The following is a 16,088-nucleotide window of genomic DNA, read 5'->3' on the forward strand; positions in this document are numbered from 1 at the left end:
CTGTAACTAGCTGTGTTGATTACCAGTGTATTTCTGGACTGCTGCCTTTCATGCATTCACTGGTTTGGGGCCTTGCTATCTGAAGAAAACGTACCCAGATCTGTCCAGGCCTTGACTTCGGCCACAGAGACCCTTCTCACAGGCCCACAATTAAGAATCATCTGGTTAGCAACCACAGAACCTTTCAGTAGTGGCTACATCACATTGTAACACCCTCCCATGGGATGTGTCCCAGGCACCTTTCCTAATTGTGTTCAAACAGCCCTTAAATACATTGCTATTTGAAGTTGCTTTTAATTGGACTTTAACTGTTCCTGCTTCTTCCTCCCTGTCCTCTGTGTTGTATACTTTAATTGTCTTATCTTTTGTTTTTATGATTTTGACTCTGAACTACCTTGATACTGCCTTTGGCCCTGAAAGGTGGTATAAAAATACCAAAATAGATAAATAAGTACAGTTTTTGTTGGCCTGTGAAACAGAGGCTGACCTTCAGTTTGGCAATGCAATCATATTCACACTTGCCGACTGAACCAGTTTTCCACATGGATTGATTTTTACATAAATTAAGAATAATTTAGATGAATTGCAAATAAATGCTCTAATTGACAAGATATTATAGATTGCTTAGAAAGTTTAAAGTGGGATAATTATTGAAAGCCAAATTATCAGGCATGCCAGAAAAATATGTATTCCCAGAATTCTGCTCCTACCTGCTTTAAAGCAGGCTTCTTCAAAATGGTGTCCTCCAGATGTTTTTGGACTGTAACTCATCACCCCAGCCAGCACTGGGACTGTTAGGAGTTATAGCTCAAAATATATGGAGCCACCAGGCTGGATAAGGCTGTTTTAAACCCAGATAAAAATAACAAAGAAATAGTTGATAAAGAAGAATTTTCAGGAAGTAAGGATCTGGAATTATAGTATAGTTTACTTTTATGCCTACTTATGGCCAAAATGTCCCCCTTTTAACTAAGGTTAAAATACAAATACAGAATTCAAACTGCTGATTATTAGAGACACATTCCAAGACAAGCAGTTAACATAGGGTAGCAGGAAAGATTGTAGAAATAAATTATGTATTCCATGGTTGGTTGGTTGGTGGGTTTGTGATCACTGAATTCTTACTGTTTCTGCTCATACAGGTTACTTCTCTGGGATTGTGACGACAGAAGCTACAGCTATTACATTGAAGTTTCCACTAACCAGCAGCAGTGGACTATGGTGGCTGACAGAACAAAGGTTTCCTGCAAGTGAGTTTAATTTTCTTCTATTTGTACCTCATCCCTTTCAAATCTAATAGAATGCTTGTACATGACTAACCACCCAAAACAAAAAGGAGGGCAGAGTTTGCAGGGAGGATCCAGGAAGGATTAAAATCAAATGGCTCCAGCCAGGTTAAAATTGAATAGAGGATTCTGTTGTTGAACTAGCTGGAAAAGTTCCTTTGCTTGCCACCTAAGTACAGTCATTAGTCCTTTTGTCTAGGCAGTGATTGTTGGCCCGAACAGTTAAGATTGTTGGCCCGAACTGTCACCACAAGCTAATGGGTAGGCCTTCATCATCTGGCTGGAAGCTGGCTACAGACTGAGAAGCTAAGAACCAGAGACATGCTGTGACTAATGTAGAATCGAGAGCTTTCAAGGTGTTAAAGCTGTGAACAGCTCCATTTTACACTCAGATTGTGTCTATGTGTGCATAAACCATTTATCCTAAAGACACCACAGTCTCTGCTGCCCCTCATTCTAAGGAAACTGAACCCTGGCTAAGCTCCTGCAATCCCTGGAATCTTGCTCCGCTTGGAGATTGGGGTGGCATGTAACAGTATATGAAACATTACTGATGATAAGAGACTGGGTAGGAATTTCACTTTGCAGTGCCCAGCAGTTTTACACCACTTTCCATGGTTAGGAGATTGCTTTAACTGTGACAGGAAGAGCTGGAGAAACAAAACAGTATTTTATTTCTTTATTTGCTGTATTTCTATTCCACCCTTCATTTTTAAGGGTCCCAGGGCAAATTACAGTGCAGTATTCACAGTGAAACAACAATAAAACCAATCAGAGCCAAAACACCAATACCATGAAACAACCGTATTTCTGCAGCTGTGGAATTGGTCTGTTACAGTTGGTCTCCCCGCCCAACCTAATTTACCCCAAAAGGATATTAATATACTGCTTTAATATCTCATAAATTGAGGGAACCACTTTGATAGGCCAATTCAGAATTAATTTTGACATTTGTTACATAAAGAAGCATGGAATCCTAGCTTAAAAAGAAGATTCTTCTAGTGACTCCAACTTGAAAAGTGAATTATTTGAGCAAAAGCAGTCTGCTTCTGCTGATGTTTTGTAGTGCTTCTGTTGCTGTTTCATATGTGCTTGGATAATGGCAGTCTCTTTCCTTGCCAATTCCTGTGTGCCTAATCTTGCATTGAAGATCTAATCCCTTGTTCATGTCATGAATTTATAGCATGAAGAATGATTGCAAAGTCCCAACTAGCTAGTTCACAGCAGGAAAAATAAGACAGACTGAAGGTAGCAAACACAAACTTTAACAAGCCTCTCTGATCAAGTGAGAGTGGCAAAGAAAATAATGCAGAGAGGGAGGGAGTAAAAGTAAATGGAATTCAGTTTACATGTCATAGACTGCATTTGATAGTCTAACCAAGTGTGAAAACTTCTTTTCAAGTCTGCTTCTGCTGCCTTTGGTCGATTTAATGGTATTTTAATGTAGTATTTTGTGTAAATTAATAATTTAGTACTCAAAGCCTGAAGTGACAGGCTATTTCTAAACTCCTCTTTTTACTCAGTCTCAAAAGGCTGGCAATGGAAATGATGGTATGTTTATTATCTTCACAGGAAAGCTTTCTGTCCTCCTTAAATGGAAGCCAATTAATGCACAGTGATTGTATAATTGTCATTTTAAATGCTTCATATAGGCTTTACAAAACCCTGCTTTCTGGCTAACTTCTGTTGTTTTCCACGCAGTATGACAGTAATGAAATCGATTCATGTTCTGTTCTGTCTAAAGGGCAAATATTTCTGATAAGTTTGCTTTGGTTTGTTAAGCTTGAACAATAGACATGTATGCTTGTTAAAAGATTTTGCGGATGAAGAGTCTAGAACTTGGATTAAAGGCTAAAAAAAATTGGAGTTAGTAGGGCTCAGATTGCTGCTATGATTAATTCTTTAAATGAGCATCTGCCTAAGACACTATGAACAATCAGGAAACATTACTGTCAGTTTAAAGGTTAGTCTTTGAAGTTTTTTGTTTGTTCTGCTATGAAACGCATACTGTTAATTGCATACTGAGCTGCTCTGTTGTCTTACGGGATTTGGCTACATATGATCAATCAAGTCCAGTGGTCCACTGATCGGCATATGAGTTCCTGGAGCAAGAATCCCCAACCTTTTTGGGTCTGCGGGGACACTTGAAATTTTCAAACTGTGTTGTGAGCAGCACCACGAAATGGCTGGAGTGAGAAGACGGGTTCTCACAAAATGGCTGCCGCTGGAGGTGTGCCCTGCCAGAAACAATGGACGTGCTCTCTGCGTGCATTTGTTCCTGCTCTCTTCCTCTCTCTCTCCCAGACCCAAAGAATACATAAACACAGACGGCCTCAGAGTGAGAGAAACAGTCACAGGCTCAAAGAGGGAAAACCAAAACATGCAAAAATTTAGAAAGGGAGAGAAAACACACATGGGCATCCAGACAGAGAACGCTCAGAAACATGTTTTGTTCTCTTGTCTCCCCCGCCCCTGGCTAAGCTTACTTTTTCTGTTTATCTTTTGAAACCTTCCTTTGATTCCAGGCGTTTGGTGGTATATGATGACTCACTATTATGTCAGCTGAGCATTTGATAATTGACTTGCTTGTTGGTGATGATTTTTCCATTATTTGTCGACAGTGGTGTGATGTTTCTTGTTGAGGACTCTATGTGCGTTTTTTCATTTTTCAAAAAAACTTGGATGTAGGTCACCTTGAGTCCACTCTGTAAGGCAGCTAATAAATTGAATAAATTATAACAAAGTAATATAATAATCTGGCCTATCAAGTACTGATACTGGAGAAAGAGAAAATGGGCTATACTTTTAAAGTTGGCTTATCCTAGACTGTAGGAGATGTATTTCTGTGTGTGACATTCTTTGTACTTTTGTCATATTTATGGAAATTTGCTGTGTTTGTACAGATGCCCAATGGCCCTTAGGGATGTGAAGCTTTTCTGTATATTAAAAGAAGTTGGTTTGTGTGTTTTTTACATAGAAGACTTCTTGGTTCACAGAGAGGCTGCTACCTGTGACTGTTCTGAGACTATATGTATAGTTACATTTCACATTTTTATTTGAGAATTTCAAAGAAGACTTGCTGTTGTGTGTGTGTGTGTGTGCATGTGTGGAGAGAGACAAAAAGACATAGAATGGATTTAATTTCAAAACATGATTTGCCTTCTGTGCTATAGGATTATTAATCTTGATATTCTACAGAGAAAAGAGAGTTGACAGGCCCAAATATCATGCACTAAAAGTGTGTCTTCGCATCAAATACCAGCCTTAAATCAGTGTTCTGGGAGAGGTGCATTTTTCCTCATAACTACAGGGAGAATTCTTTTCAATTAACTTTCTTATAGTGAGTGCTGGACTATTAGTGAGAACCGTAGAGGTTCACAGTTAGCTCTATTCCTATAGTGGAAAGAAAAATGTCTTGAAAAATAATTAGAATGAAATATGTAACTGGTTATTTCAAATCAATACATAAACCTGAACATTATTTGCCTTCACAGTTCCTGGCCATATGTAGTTTTCTATCTATTCTCTCCCCTCTTAGATTCCATTCTATAGCTTTTTTACTCCTGTGATCTCCCCCCCCCCCCGCCCTATTTTCTTGGGCCTATCTACTGCCCAGCTCCTGTTTAGGATCAGAGCAGCTCTGTCAATGGGCATCTGCACATTAAGGCAGCCCAGCCAATTCTTGCCAAAGCATTCATCGCCAATGATACATGTTGTATGAGTTTTTAAGAAAACAAAGGGAAAATTGAACACCAAATGAAGTGTTTTCTCAAGAAAGAGTTGGGTTTGCTGAGACATACATTCACACCTGTGTCTGTACTTATATTGGATTAAACCCCATTGAAGTGCATGTGTTTTCCTTTGTGAATGTGAAAGGTTTGCTTGCATCCATAGATTCTCATGCCCAAGAAGTAGCTGGGATAAGGGATTGATCTTCTGATGTGGGTATTCATTAGATGTAGAAAACCCATGTACATATTGCATATTACATGTGAAAATGGAAGGAGATATATATTGCCGTGTGTGCACACTTTAAAGCTACAGTTACTAGCAGGTTCCTAATCTTTTTACATCTATGTAAGAAAAGCAACCCTGTCTTAGATCTCTGGAATTGATGTCTTTTTAGTGAAGCTGATTTTTCTCATTTAATTTTATTTTAAATATCAGCACAATGCATGGTTTTCATGTTCATTTGTCCCCCTCCAGTAATTCTGTTTATAAGTGATGACCATTACAATGAAAGCTCCTTCAATAAATCATAATTAAGCAAGCAGATCTTTTGACTAAATGTGGGTGCCCAATTAAATGCATAGTTACACTTGTGAAAGGTTAGCATTTGTACTCTTTAAAAAAAAAAACAGACAGCTTTGCTTCAAAAGTCAACCAAATTGCTTTTTATTATTTAGTTTTGTGGTACTTCTTGCTACTAAATGTCACCTGTAGAAAATTAAAAGATCCCACAAACTGTAGTTGAAACATCCATCTAGAGGAGTAATTGACACTTTACATTTGCAACATTAGGTGATCTCTTTGAAAACCTTTTATCTTCTGTTTGTTCTTTTGATATTTATAAATGTTAACCAATGTAAATTATAGGGTTTGTGAACCTGAATACCCATAGTGAGGTCCCAAATGTTAAAATGTTTTTCTGAGTGGTGTAATACCTGTATTTAGTATGTCTGACTATAGTACCTTTCCTCAACTTTTATAGGCATTTTAAAAGCAACTGTCATTGTTAAGGTTGCATGAGAATCTAATTTCATACAACTTCCTTCACTAGGAGTAAATTATTAACATGCATAACTTAGAGGCATCAATTCCTACATACATAGAAATCGAGTAAAGAGATGCAAGACCATTAGGACAATGGATGTTCAACCAAGTCTGTAAAACTATAAAAGAAATGACATATTTTAGGGAGTTTTCTACAATGTAAAGGCATATAGTTTATTAAAGTATATTAAGATATATACTTGGAGGGAATTGAGGTTTTTTGGTCTCACTTCAAATATGTCATTATAAAAAAATAAAATAATCTTTCATGGCTCCATGCAAATAGGCGCAGCCCTGGAGCTGGTTTCATGGGAAATTGCTCATCTCTGCAAACATAAAGAATTATTATTATTATTGGTTGAGCTAAGTGAAGCTTTTGGTTTTACTTGCCTGTTTAACATTTCACAGAGATGAGCAATTTTCATAAAGGTAGGGAATAAATTAGACCAATAATAAGGAATCTGAATACATTGTTCAAATGGTCAGGAATTTTAAATCCATATTTTGAGACTTTCCAAAGACCAATTTCTGTTTTCCTCAATCATGAGTAAGTACGCTTTATTTATTTTATGGCTTTTCAAAAATGCATAATAAATACCCAAACTTTTAAAACAAACTTGCTAATCAGAAGTAAGTACGTTATATTCTCGATCAACTTTCTCATCAGCACCATCCATGATATTTGAACATCTCAATACATTAAGAATCCAAAGGTAATAAAAAATATATTTTACTGTAATCAGTTTATTTTTGCCAGCTTATATATATAAAAATATTCTAACAGTTACCTGAGATTGTATTATTGCCATAGACTGCACAGACTACTACATAGTTCTGAGCAAAAAATGAGTGGAAAATGCATGTGTCATCACTTAAATGTTCTAAATATTTTTGCCAATACCAGGTAAATAAGTTCTTAACAACAACAAAAACCATGCGCTATACACAGAACATAAAATGTAGAGAATGTGTGTGTCTTTTTAAAAATCAAAATACACCCTTAAAAATATTCTTTAAAAAGTTAAATACATATAAAATACAATGTTGTAAATTGTTATATGTCAGACCAAGATATATTAAGGCTGTCAACTCAGAACTCTACTGATGCAGAAATGGCAAGCTACACATTTATTATTTTAACATGTACCGGTAAGCAGAATTGTCACTGTAGAACTCTCTCATCAAAGCCTCAATTGCTGGATGCATTTCAGCTTGCTAGTCTTCCTCAGTGGTAGAAAATTAGAGAAATGTGCATAAAATAAATTCAAGTACAGCAAATCATCCATCTTCCAGGCTCAAGGGACAGGCACACTTAAATTCTCTCTTCCTACATTATAAAAACACTCAGTTAAACCATATACTCCCAAAGGGCATTTTCTGTTCTTAGAAGTGAAGAGGAAGACACTTTTTTGGGGAACAGTTCACTACAGAGAAGATCTGCATTCGTAGTTCTTCAATTTCCTTAACGTTCAACTCACCTTCATTTCATTCTACTACAACATACCTGTGCTTTTTTACAATCAAAAGCTATATCCATTTAATTGATTGATATGCTCTGATGCTCATATGCTCTGATCCCATGCAGTCAGTTGAGGGTGAAAGGCCAAGCCCATGAATGAATCGTTTGCTTGCATGCTCCTGGTTTATATAGGACATATGCAGTCAAAGTTTGACAGTTCAGATGTAGCAGCAACCAGGAAAACAAGACGACCCTTGATGAATCAGACCAAAGGCCCATCTATTCAAGCATTCTACTCTCACGGTGGTTGACTGGAAGCAGAACGTAAGCACAATAGCACTCTCCCAATCATGTCCTCCAGCATAGTGCCTCTTACGCTGAATGAAATGCATAACCATCATACTTAGTAACCATATTCTTCAGGAACTGGTCTAGTCCATACAATGGTTTCTCTAAACCATTCTCTAAACCAATTATCATCATACAGAGCATGCAAGGAAATGCATGAACAATGGGATTCATTTATGTGCATTAAATCTGAAATGACCCAATTTTTCAGAATAACAATTACCTTCAAAGTTAGGTATCATCCCCATAATTTCAAAAGCTGAAACCTTTTATCCCAATGTCAGCATGGAAAAAACCCTGACCCCCTTTCGTAAAGCAAAATGAGCCAGCCAGCCAGAATAGTACCTGGAAGTTAGAGTAGAGACATAATTCATTTATCTGACTGTGGAAGAACTTCTGTATGGAATTTGACAGAAGTAGCATAATATGAGTAGGGCATCTTTAATTATACATCTTTGAATTTCATCAGCATCTATTAGGACTTTGTTCCAAAGAGTGTATCTTCTTTTCTCAAAAATCAGCTCCACATATTAACAATCCAGTAGGGCTACCTTTCAGTTTATTGGAGGCGGTGTTCAAATGTGAATGTTGGATGTTAAATGTTATGGTAATGGTTACATTTTATTTAACATCATTTTTAGCCGAAGCTGTCCAAAGAGCAAATGCTAGGTAGATTTTTCATTCAAAGTCTGTCCTCAATATCAAATGAAAGCTCTGAAATCTTTGAGGCAAGGCCTTGCATTTCATTAAACAGTATTTGTTCTAATTAGGACATTATTTGCACTCTGTTTTACTAACTGCTGTTGTGTAATTTTCGCGGCTTTCCTACCACCATCCACCTGTCTGGCAAAATGTAGTAAAACTTACACAATATTAAACTATTGATTCATTCTAGGTAGGTTTTACCAGGACAAATTAAATACATGAATCATAGAAATCATAGAAGTAAAGAATTATTAGGTCTTCAACTTTTCCCTGTGGGTTTATTCTGAGATTATTCCTTACAGTATATTTTCTAGAGTTTTATTGTCAGTCCAGTTTCATATGTCTCAGACGATATGGCTTTCACTACTTCCCGTGGGAAACTATTCCATAATTTAAAAGATAGCTGTCATTAGTAGATTTCCCCCCTTCACCTTATTGCAGTTCACTATTTTCCTTTGCATCTCCAGCGGTCCCTCTTCCCTTTTGAATTCACACTCTTGAAATATTGAACTTATGGACATTCATCTTGTTCCTCCCACCAGCTTAACAAATTGAAGGCACTATTTAGTTTTTAATCTTTTCTCATACCTTGGACTCTAAATCATTTTTTCCCCTTTATCCATAGCCTTCCAGTTCAATGTATATCCTTTTTATTGCGGTTCAGAAAATTGTATATTCGAACTACAGCCTCTTCAAAAATGGGAAAAAGTTTCTACGTCGGGGGGTGGTGCCATCCTCAAAGTGCTTTCGCATTCGCATCTGTTAGGCCTTCCTTCCTCAGCTTAGTGCCAATGCTGGCTGGGGCTGATGGAAGTTGTAGTCTAGAGGACACATCTGTGTAAGGACTGCACATTCGCCCCCTACATTCTGTGCCCTCCCATGTATGTATTTCCCTTTCAATGGTAAAACAATACAGTTTAAAATAAAATGAAAATGAAACAGTTTTAAATGGTTTTTAGATGATTTAAATATATCTAAAACATTTAGAACATCTGGAAACATCTAAAAGCAGATACTCTCACATTTACTAATTTCAGTGTTATCTATAAGCCATCAAAGGCCTGGACAAACAGGAATGCCTTCAAATAATTATATCCACACTTTCTGTTTTCCATGATTAACACAGTTTGAGCCAATTTCAAAACCATTTTGAATTCTCCAAACTAGTTAGTATTCACTATGTGTAATTTTGGTGCCTCACACTGTCTTCACAGGGTTGCTGAGGGGATAGAATGAGCAAGGTGACAATCATTTGTGCCCCTTGGAAAGGGGGGTAAGGGATAGTTGTGTAAGAGAAGGGAGGTTTATTTAGGGACCAAAAGCTTTTTAGTAGCTGCAGTAGCCCCAAGATTTGTTATGTCAGCACATAAGCACATAGATTTGGTGAACATAAGGTGTCGTGTTCATATATTTAACCCAAACATATGTGACATGCCACCAGACATACCTGTGTGGGCATAAAAAAGATGTTAAACTAAGGTTGTATGAAGTTATGGGAAGAAATGTTCAGGGCTCTGGTGCAGTCCCAAGAATGCTTGCTTGGGTCACCATTTGTGCCGTTCAGTCTTGATGAAAATTGTATCATAAACTGAGTTGTCATCTTTCCTAAGTTTAGGTTAACCAGTGCTTGGGTATGAATCGTTAACAAACTACTGTGTTACACATTTTGCAAAATTCAGGTGCTTGTTTATCTTTTGACTTGTTTATTTTCCGTTTGGAGGCGGTGCTACAATTTACTGCATTCCTTAGTGGTTTGACATATCAATTAGATGCTACCAACAGTAATGGAGGGGCAGTTGCTCTCACTGTGAAGTTTTTATGGCCAGGCTATGGAATAGCACCCCAAGGGAATGTAAAAGAAAGTATTGATAAATAACATGTAGCCTGGCAAAACAACAAAGGAGACTGATTAAATGGGTGGGGTAGGTCCATCTAAAATGCTGTCAGCTCATTTTGTGGCAACTATATCTTTTGTTTTAATTGTAGTGGAGATCACTTGGGCTAGATTTATAACAATCTTGTGTTACTTACCCTAGTTGCAGATAAACGAGGAAGAACTCTCCCTAATATTTTTTTTTAATTTTTTTTTTGCTGGCTGCATGAGGAGAAATGAGCAACAAGTTAACGAAAGACTAAAAAAAAACATGGTTCAGTATTTATACTTCTACCTGGCTTATCCTCAAAGGCCAATAGTGTTGTTGTTGGCGGCAGCATTTGTCTGTCTCAAGAGACAATTGAGTGCACTTCCAGAAGTGAAGTGACCTCCCTGGGGTGTGTATATAGAGGTCCTGGTCTGCCCAGACGACCAGACTCTGCTCTTGGCCTCGCTGATGTGGTTCAAAGGAAAGCAGAGCAATATGTTTGGCGCCATCTTGGCTGGAAGGAGGCATATAAGGTGCCGTCCAGCTTTCTTAGGGATTCCACTCTGGATTTGTGTAGGGTTTACTCCTTATCCCAGGCATGTCCAAAGTCCATTTTAGGGGCCTAATCCGGTCTACCGGTCGGTTTAATCTGGCTCCTGTGGCAGTTTATTTCCTGGGTTAAAATCCTAAAAAGACAACCAAAGTTGTCCCTTTGGTCGGCCCTCATGGCCCTTCACTTCATCAAATTTGGCCCTCTTTGGGGAAAAAAACACTGCCTTAGCCTTTTCTTCTCATGAAGAGATCCCACAAGGCAGCAGAGGTTTAGGATCAGAGTTTGCTTTCTCCAAGATCAGCTACCTTCCCAGGTTGACGCGCCCCATCTGCCTCTAATAGGGTAATGGCATCAAAATACTGTAATACATGGTATATTAAAACAGATCACTTTCAGAAGATAACTTGACATGAGCATCATTGAGCCTCTGAAGGAGAGCTGCCATAACAGTTCTCTCACTGTTCTGACTTGACATGCACGATGTCATTCTCAGCAGACCACAGACATGGAAACTGGTCAGAGGGTGGGAGGGTACTGCCCCCTCTAAACCTGCAAAATTTGAAACCAGTTACTTAGTCTGAGCAATTAGTTTAGTTTTACCACACAATCCTGTCCATGGAAGTAAGCTCCAGTTTCTTCACAATGGCTTACTCTCAGGAAAGTGTCTATAGTATTGCAGCCTTAAGCAACTACTATCTTCTTTAGTTAGATGAGAGAAGGCAGCCTCAGCTTAGACTTCCAAAATAGTGCTATGGTTTAAACTACACCATGCAGCCCCCAAAACACAATGTGAAGAGCAAGTGTTGCATGAGATTAGATAGTTGAGGTGGGGGGGATTTGAGACTCAACTGAAGCACAAAGTGGATGACTATTTTATACTGCTGTACAGTGGTACCTCGGGTTAAGTACTTAATTCGTTCCAGAGGTTCGTTCTTAACCTGAAACTGTTCTTAACCTGAAGCACCAATTTAGCTAATGGGGCCTCCTGCTGCCGCCACGCCGCCAGAGCACGATTTCTGTTCTCAACCTGAAGCAAAGTTCTTAACCTGAAGCACTATTTATGGGTTAGCGGAGTCTGTAACCTGAAGCAAAGTTCTTAACCTGAAGCATATGTAACCCGAGGTACCACTGTATTTGTATTTGCATATATGCTCAGATAATTGATTTGTTTGAGTTCTTGTGGCAGAAAATGTGATGAACTGTATTATTTCCAGGGTTACATTATTAAATTTATTTAAGATTTCATACATGTACTTATGTTTGTGTAAAACCATGGTTTTTCCAAGATGTTCCCAGTTTCAAAGGTCCAGGTTATAATTGTAAAACATCAAAAGGTCCTGATATTTGGGTGTATAAATTTTGTTCATTTTTTCTCTTTCCTGAATTAATCAAAACACCATTTTAAAATGGTGTCATCATTATTATTACATGAGCAGCTTTATAAAAAAATGCCAGGGAAGTCAGTATAGACTTCATTAAATCTTTTATGTTGGATTTTCCGTTGTAATAAATATGCACTATCAGTTCCACGTTTTATTTCTGTTGTAAATCATGAGCCATAAAACTTTGTGGCAGCTTCACACAAAAAAGTACGTTATTGATGATTGTAGGTTCCCTCTTTTTACAAAAATGTAAACATTTAGCTTTGAATCCATGTGCATATTATGAGAGATATCTTATGAGGAGATGGGAGATGCAGGAATTAAAGAGGGAGCGTTTCTGTAAGAGTTTTTCTTCTGTAAAACATTAGCACAACAACTTAGACAAAAGTTAAAGTTACACCCACACAACCTTTGACTCACTAAACCAAACACTGCTAGGTGCAGTGGCCCAGCATGGGCTCCTGTTTTCCTGCTTGCCTTAGAAGCAAGCCCCTGATGGAGCACAATCCCTGGCTGGTGGTCTTCCTCTCTCTGGCTTGGTGCATTGCAAGTTCTGAACAGATCAGTGTGTCTGGCTGTTAACCAAAAGGTTGGTGGTTCAAGCCCACCGAGGGACAGGATTCATGCATTGCAGGGGGTTGGACTGGATTGCCCTTGAAGGTCCCTTCCAGCTCTACAGTTCTATGATTCCATGAAGGCCTGAAGGAAAAGGGAGCCCAATCTATTTGCCTGCAGTGCTCTCTGCCCAAGCCTCCCTTTTCTGAAAGTCTTTGCTTTCCCCCTCATTGCCAGCTAGATCAGATTATTAACCACTTTGGGGCTTTATTGTTCTGATGATGATGCTCTGTTGTTTGCTTATATTAATAGGGTTGGTTTTTAATTTTATGTATCATTGGATTTTGTTCATCATTGGAAAATGTCCTGGGATCACACTGATGTGATGCAGGTCAGTTTACAAAGTGGGTAATCAAATAAATAAATGCAATGAAATCTAAACTTACCCTTTCCTCATTCTGTTATCTTCCCCAATGTCAGATTGTAAGTCCTTGGGACAGTGATTGATTTGTTTGTTTTATTTATGTTTTAAAGTTCCATATATTTTAATGATGCTGTATAAAAATACATTAATCAGTACCTGATTGATAGTCGGGAATCTGACATTGAATATTTTTGTCTGTATCTAGCAAGAGTTCAAGTTTCTAAGCAGACATTTCTCATTGAAAACCTTTAAAAACTAGGGCCAGGGTAACATCAAGATCTCCACAGACCATGATATTATTTGCTACACAAATGCATAGTAAATGCCTAGGTGAACAGATACCTCAGCTGTAATTATTAGCTGCCTATTTGTTCTTTCATTTTAAGTAAATTACTTCCCTATGTTGTTCTGAGTATTTTAAAGAGAAACAGCCGCTTCCATGCATGAATCTGATAGAAATGTATTAAAAATAAATTAGTCCAAGAAAGACTAATTGCTAACTCCTCCGAGAATATATAGGCAGAGATTTTGCTATGCTGGTTTCATTGTCAGAGACAGAAGAAGTAACATTTATTGGAATGCCACAGTTGTTGGCATGTTTAACACTTGGAGTCATTTGGGAACTGAATATTTCTCTTTAGGTTTTTGTTTTTGTTAAGCAACTATCTTAATAATTGATGCATAAGCCAGTCATGTAAGTATAACACCTCTAACAATGTGAGATGCTTGTTCATATTACATTTTCTTCAGAACACTGATTATGCATCTTTAGTTACCTTTATTATCATTTATGATCTTCTGTTCTGTATTTTTAATTAGTACAGGGAGTCATATTAGTTCATTGTCACATCAATAGAATGTATATTTATGTTCCCATTAGACGACATTTTCCACTTTCTCTTAACAGCTCAAAAGGGAGATCAATATATGTATTCCGGCTGCTTTCCAAAATATATGGTTTGACTGTCATCCAGTGCTGCAGTTAGGTAATTTTATACCCTAAACTTAATGGTCTTACTGCCCTCTCCCTCGTTTTAGTGGAAATGGTTTGGAGCCACATTATTTATGAGTGGAAGGGAAGTGGCAGTTTTCACCAGCTCACCCACCAATTTCCTGTGCCCCCTAAAACCTGCTCCAGAGGTTATGGAATCCTCCAGAACAGTGTTGGGAATTGCCAGTGGGCAGAAGAGGGAATAGCCTCCACTGTATTACAGTGGTGCCTCGCAAGACGAAAAGAATCCGTTCCGCGAGTCTCTTCGTCTTGCGGTTTTTTCGTCTTGCGAAGCAAGCCCATTAGCAGCTTAGCATTATTAGCGGCTTAGGGGCTTAGCGGATCAGCTGATAAGCGGCTTAGCGGATCAGCTGTTAAGCGGCTTAGCGGATCAGCTGATAAGCGGCTTAGCAGCTTAGAAAAAGGGGGGGTAGGAAAAAAACCCACAGGAACTCGCAAGACATTTTCGTCTTGCAAAGCAAGCCCATAGGAAATTCGTTTTGCGAAGCACCTCCAAAACGGAAAACCCTTTCGTCTAGCAGGTTTTCCGTCTTGCGAGGCATTCGTCTTGCGGGGCACCACTGTATTTGTGTATTTTACAAATGAGTGGAGCCTTTCTGTTCATTGAAAGACAGCTTTGCATCCATCCTTTTTCATATTACTTAAAATGTGGTAATTTCTCTCCCCCAACCCTCCCATATGCTTTTAAGCTGTTACCTTACAGGTGTGTCAAACAAAGTAATCTTGCTATAGAGAATTATTTGCTAGTATTTGCTAAAATTATTGCTATATAAATATAATATAAATAAATAAATTTTAGGAAATCCTAAAAATTTGTTTTTTTAAAAAAATGGACTGATCACGTACGGAGCTCTTGTAAAAAAATATGTTATCTATCTGTATATGTAGATATATGTGTATGTGTGCTTATATATAAAAACACATATCTGGATTATATATTATCATCTTGATCTGTAATCAGTGAGAACAATAATTAAATTAATCCACACATACATCAAAAAGAAAGATTCATTTCAGTATTTTATGTTACATTATTTGTTTATTTATTTAAAAGCCTGATCAAACCCATAAGTTATCCAGTGTCATCTCATCTTCATATTTCCTTAATCAGATTAATTATAGATTAGTACCCAGAAATGGCTTAGTCATGCTGGCCACATGACCTGGAAGGTGTGTGTGGACAAACACCAGCTCCCTCGGCCTATACAGTGGTACCTCGGATTAAGTACTTAATTCGTTCCAGAGGTTCGTTCTTAACCTGAAACTGTTCTTAACCTGAAGCACCACTTTAGTTAATGGGGCCTCCTGTTGCTGCCGCGCTGCTGCTGCACGATTTCTGTTCTCATCCTGAAGCAAAGTTCTTAACCCAAGGTAATATTTCTGGGTTAACAGAGTTTGTAACCTGAAGAGTATGTAACCCGAGGTACCACTGTAGAGCGAGATGAGTGCGCAACCCCAGAGTCGTCCGCGACTGGACCTAACAGTCAGGGGTACCTTTACCTTTACATAGAAAATACCAATCCTTGTCACCAGCTCAACTCCCATGGCATGCCAGGTTAATAATCAAATACACCACAATGAGAATATAATTATGATCCAGTGGAATATAATGATTATAAATACAATAACTCAGCAATACTATTTTAACTTAATTTGAATGAAGTATAGCAATTAGTATCTAATTCATATTTATTTATCATAAAGATTATAAATAATGCCTAATTATAAA

General features: G+C 37.9%; 1 protein-coding gene across 4 annotated transcripts in view; it reads left to right on the forward strand.

Annotated features, from left to right (window-relative positions):
• Positions 1 to 16,088, forward strand: part of BTBD9 (BTB domain containing 9) — a 156,495-nt gene that overhangs the window by 111,307 nt on the left and 29,100 nt on the right. For all 4 annotated transcript variants that reach the window (XM_079969267.1, XM_079969264.1, XM_079969265.1 and 1 more), the window contains one exon: positions 1,143 to 1,250. In XM_079969267.1, coding sequence (XP_079825393.1) covers positions 1,143 to 1,250 — 108 coding nt within the window. The remainder of the gene's footprint in view (positions 1 to 1,142; positions 1,251 to 16,088) is intronic.

Source organism: Podarcis cretensis, assembly GCF_951804945.1.
Source record: "Podarcis cretensis genome assembly, chromosome: 3".
NCBI lineage: Eukaryota > Metazoa > Chordata > Lepidosauria > Squamata > Lacertidae > Podarcis > Podarcis cretensis.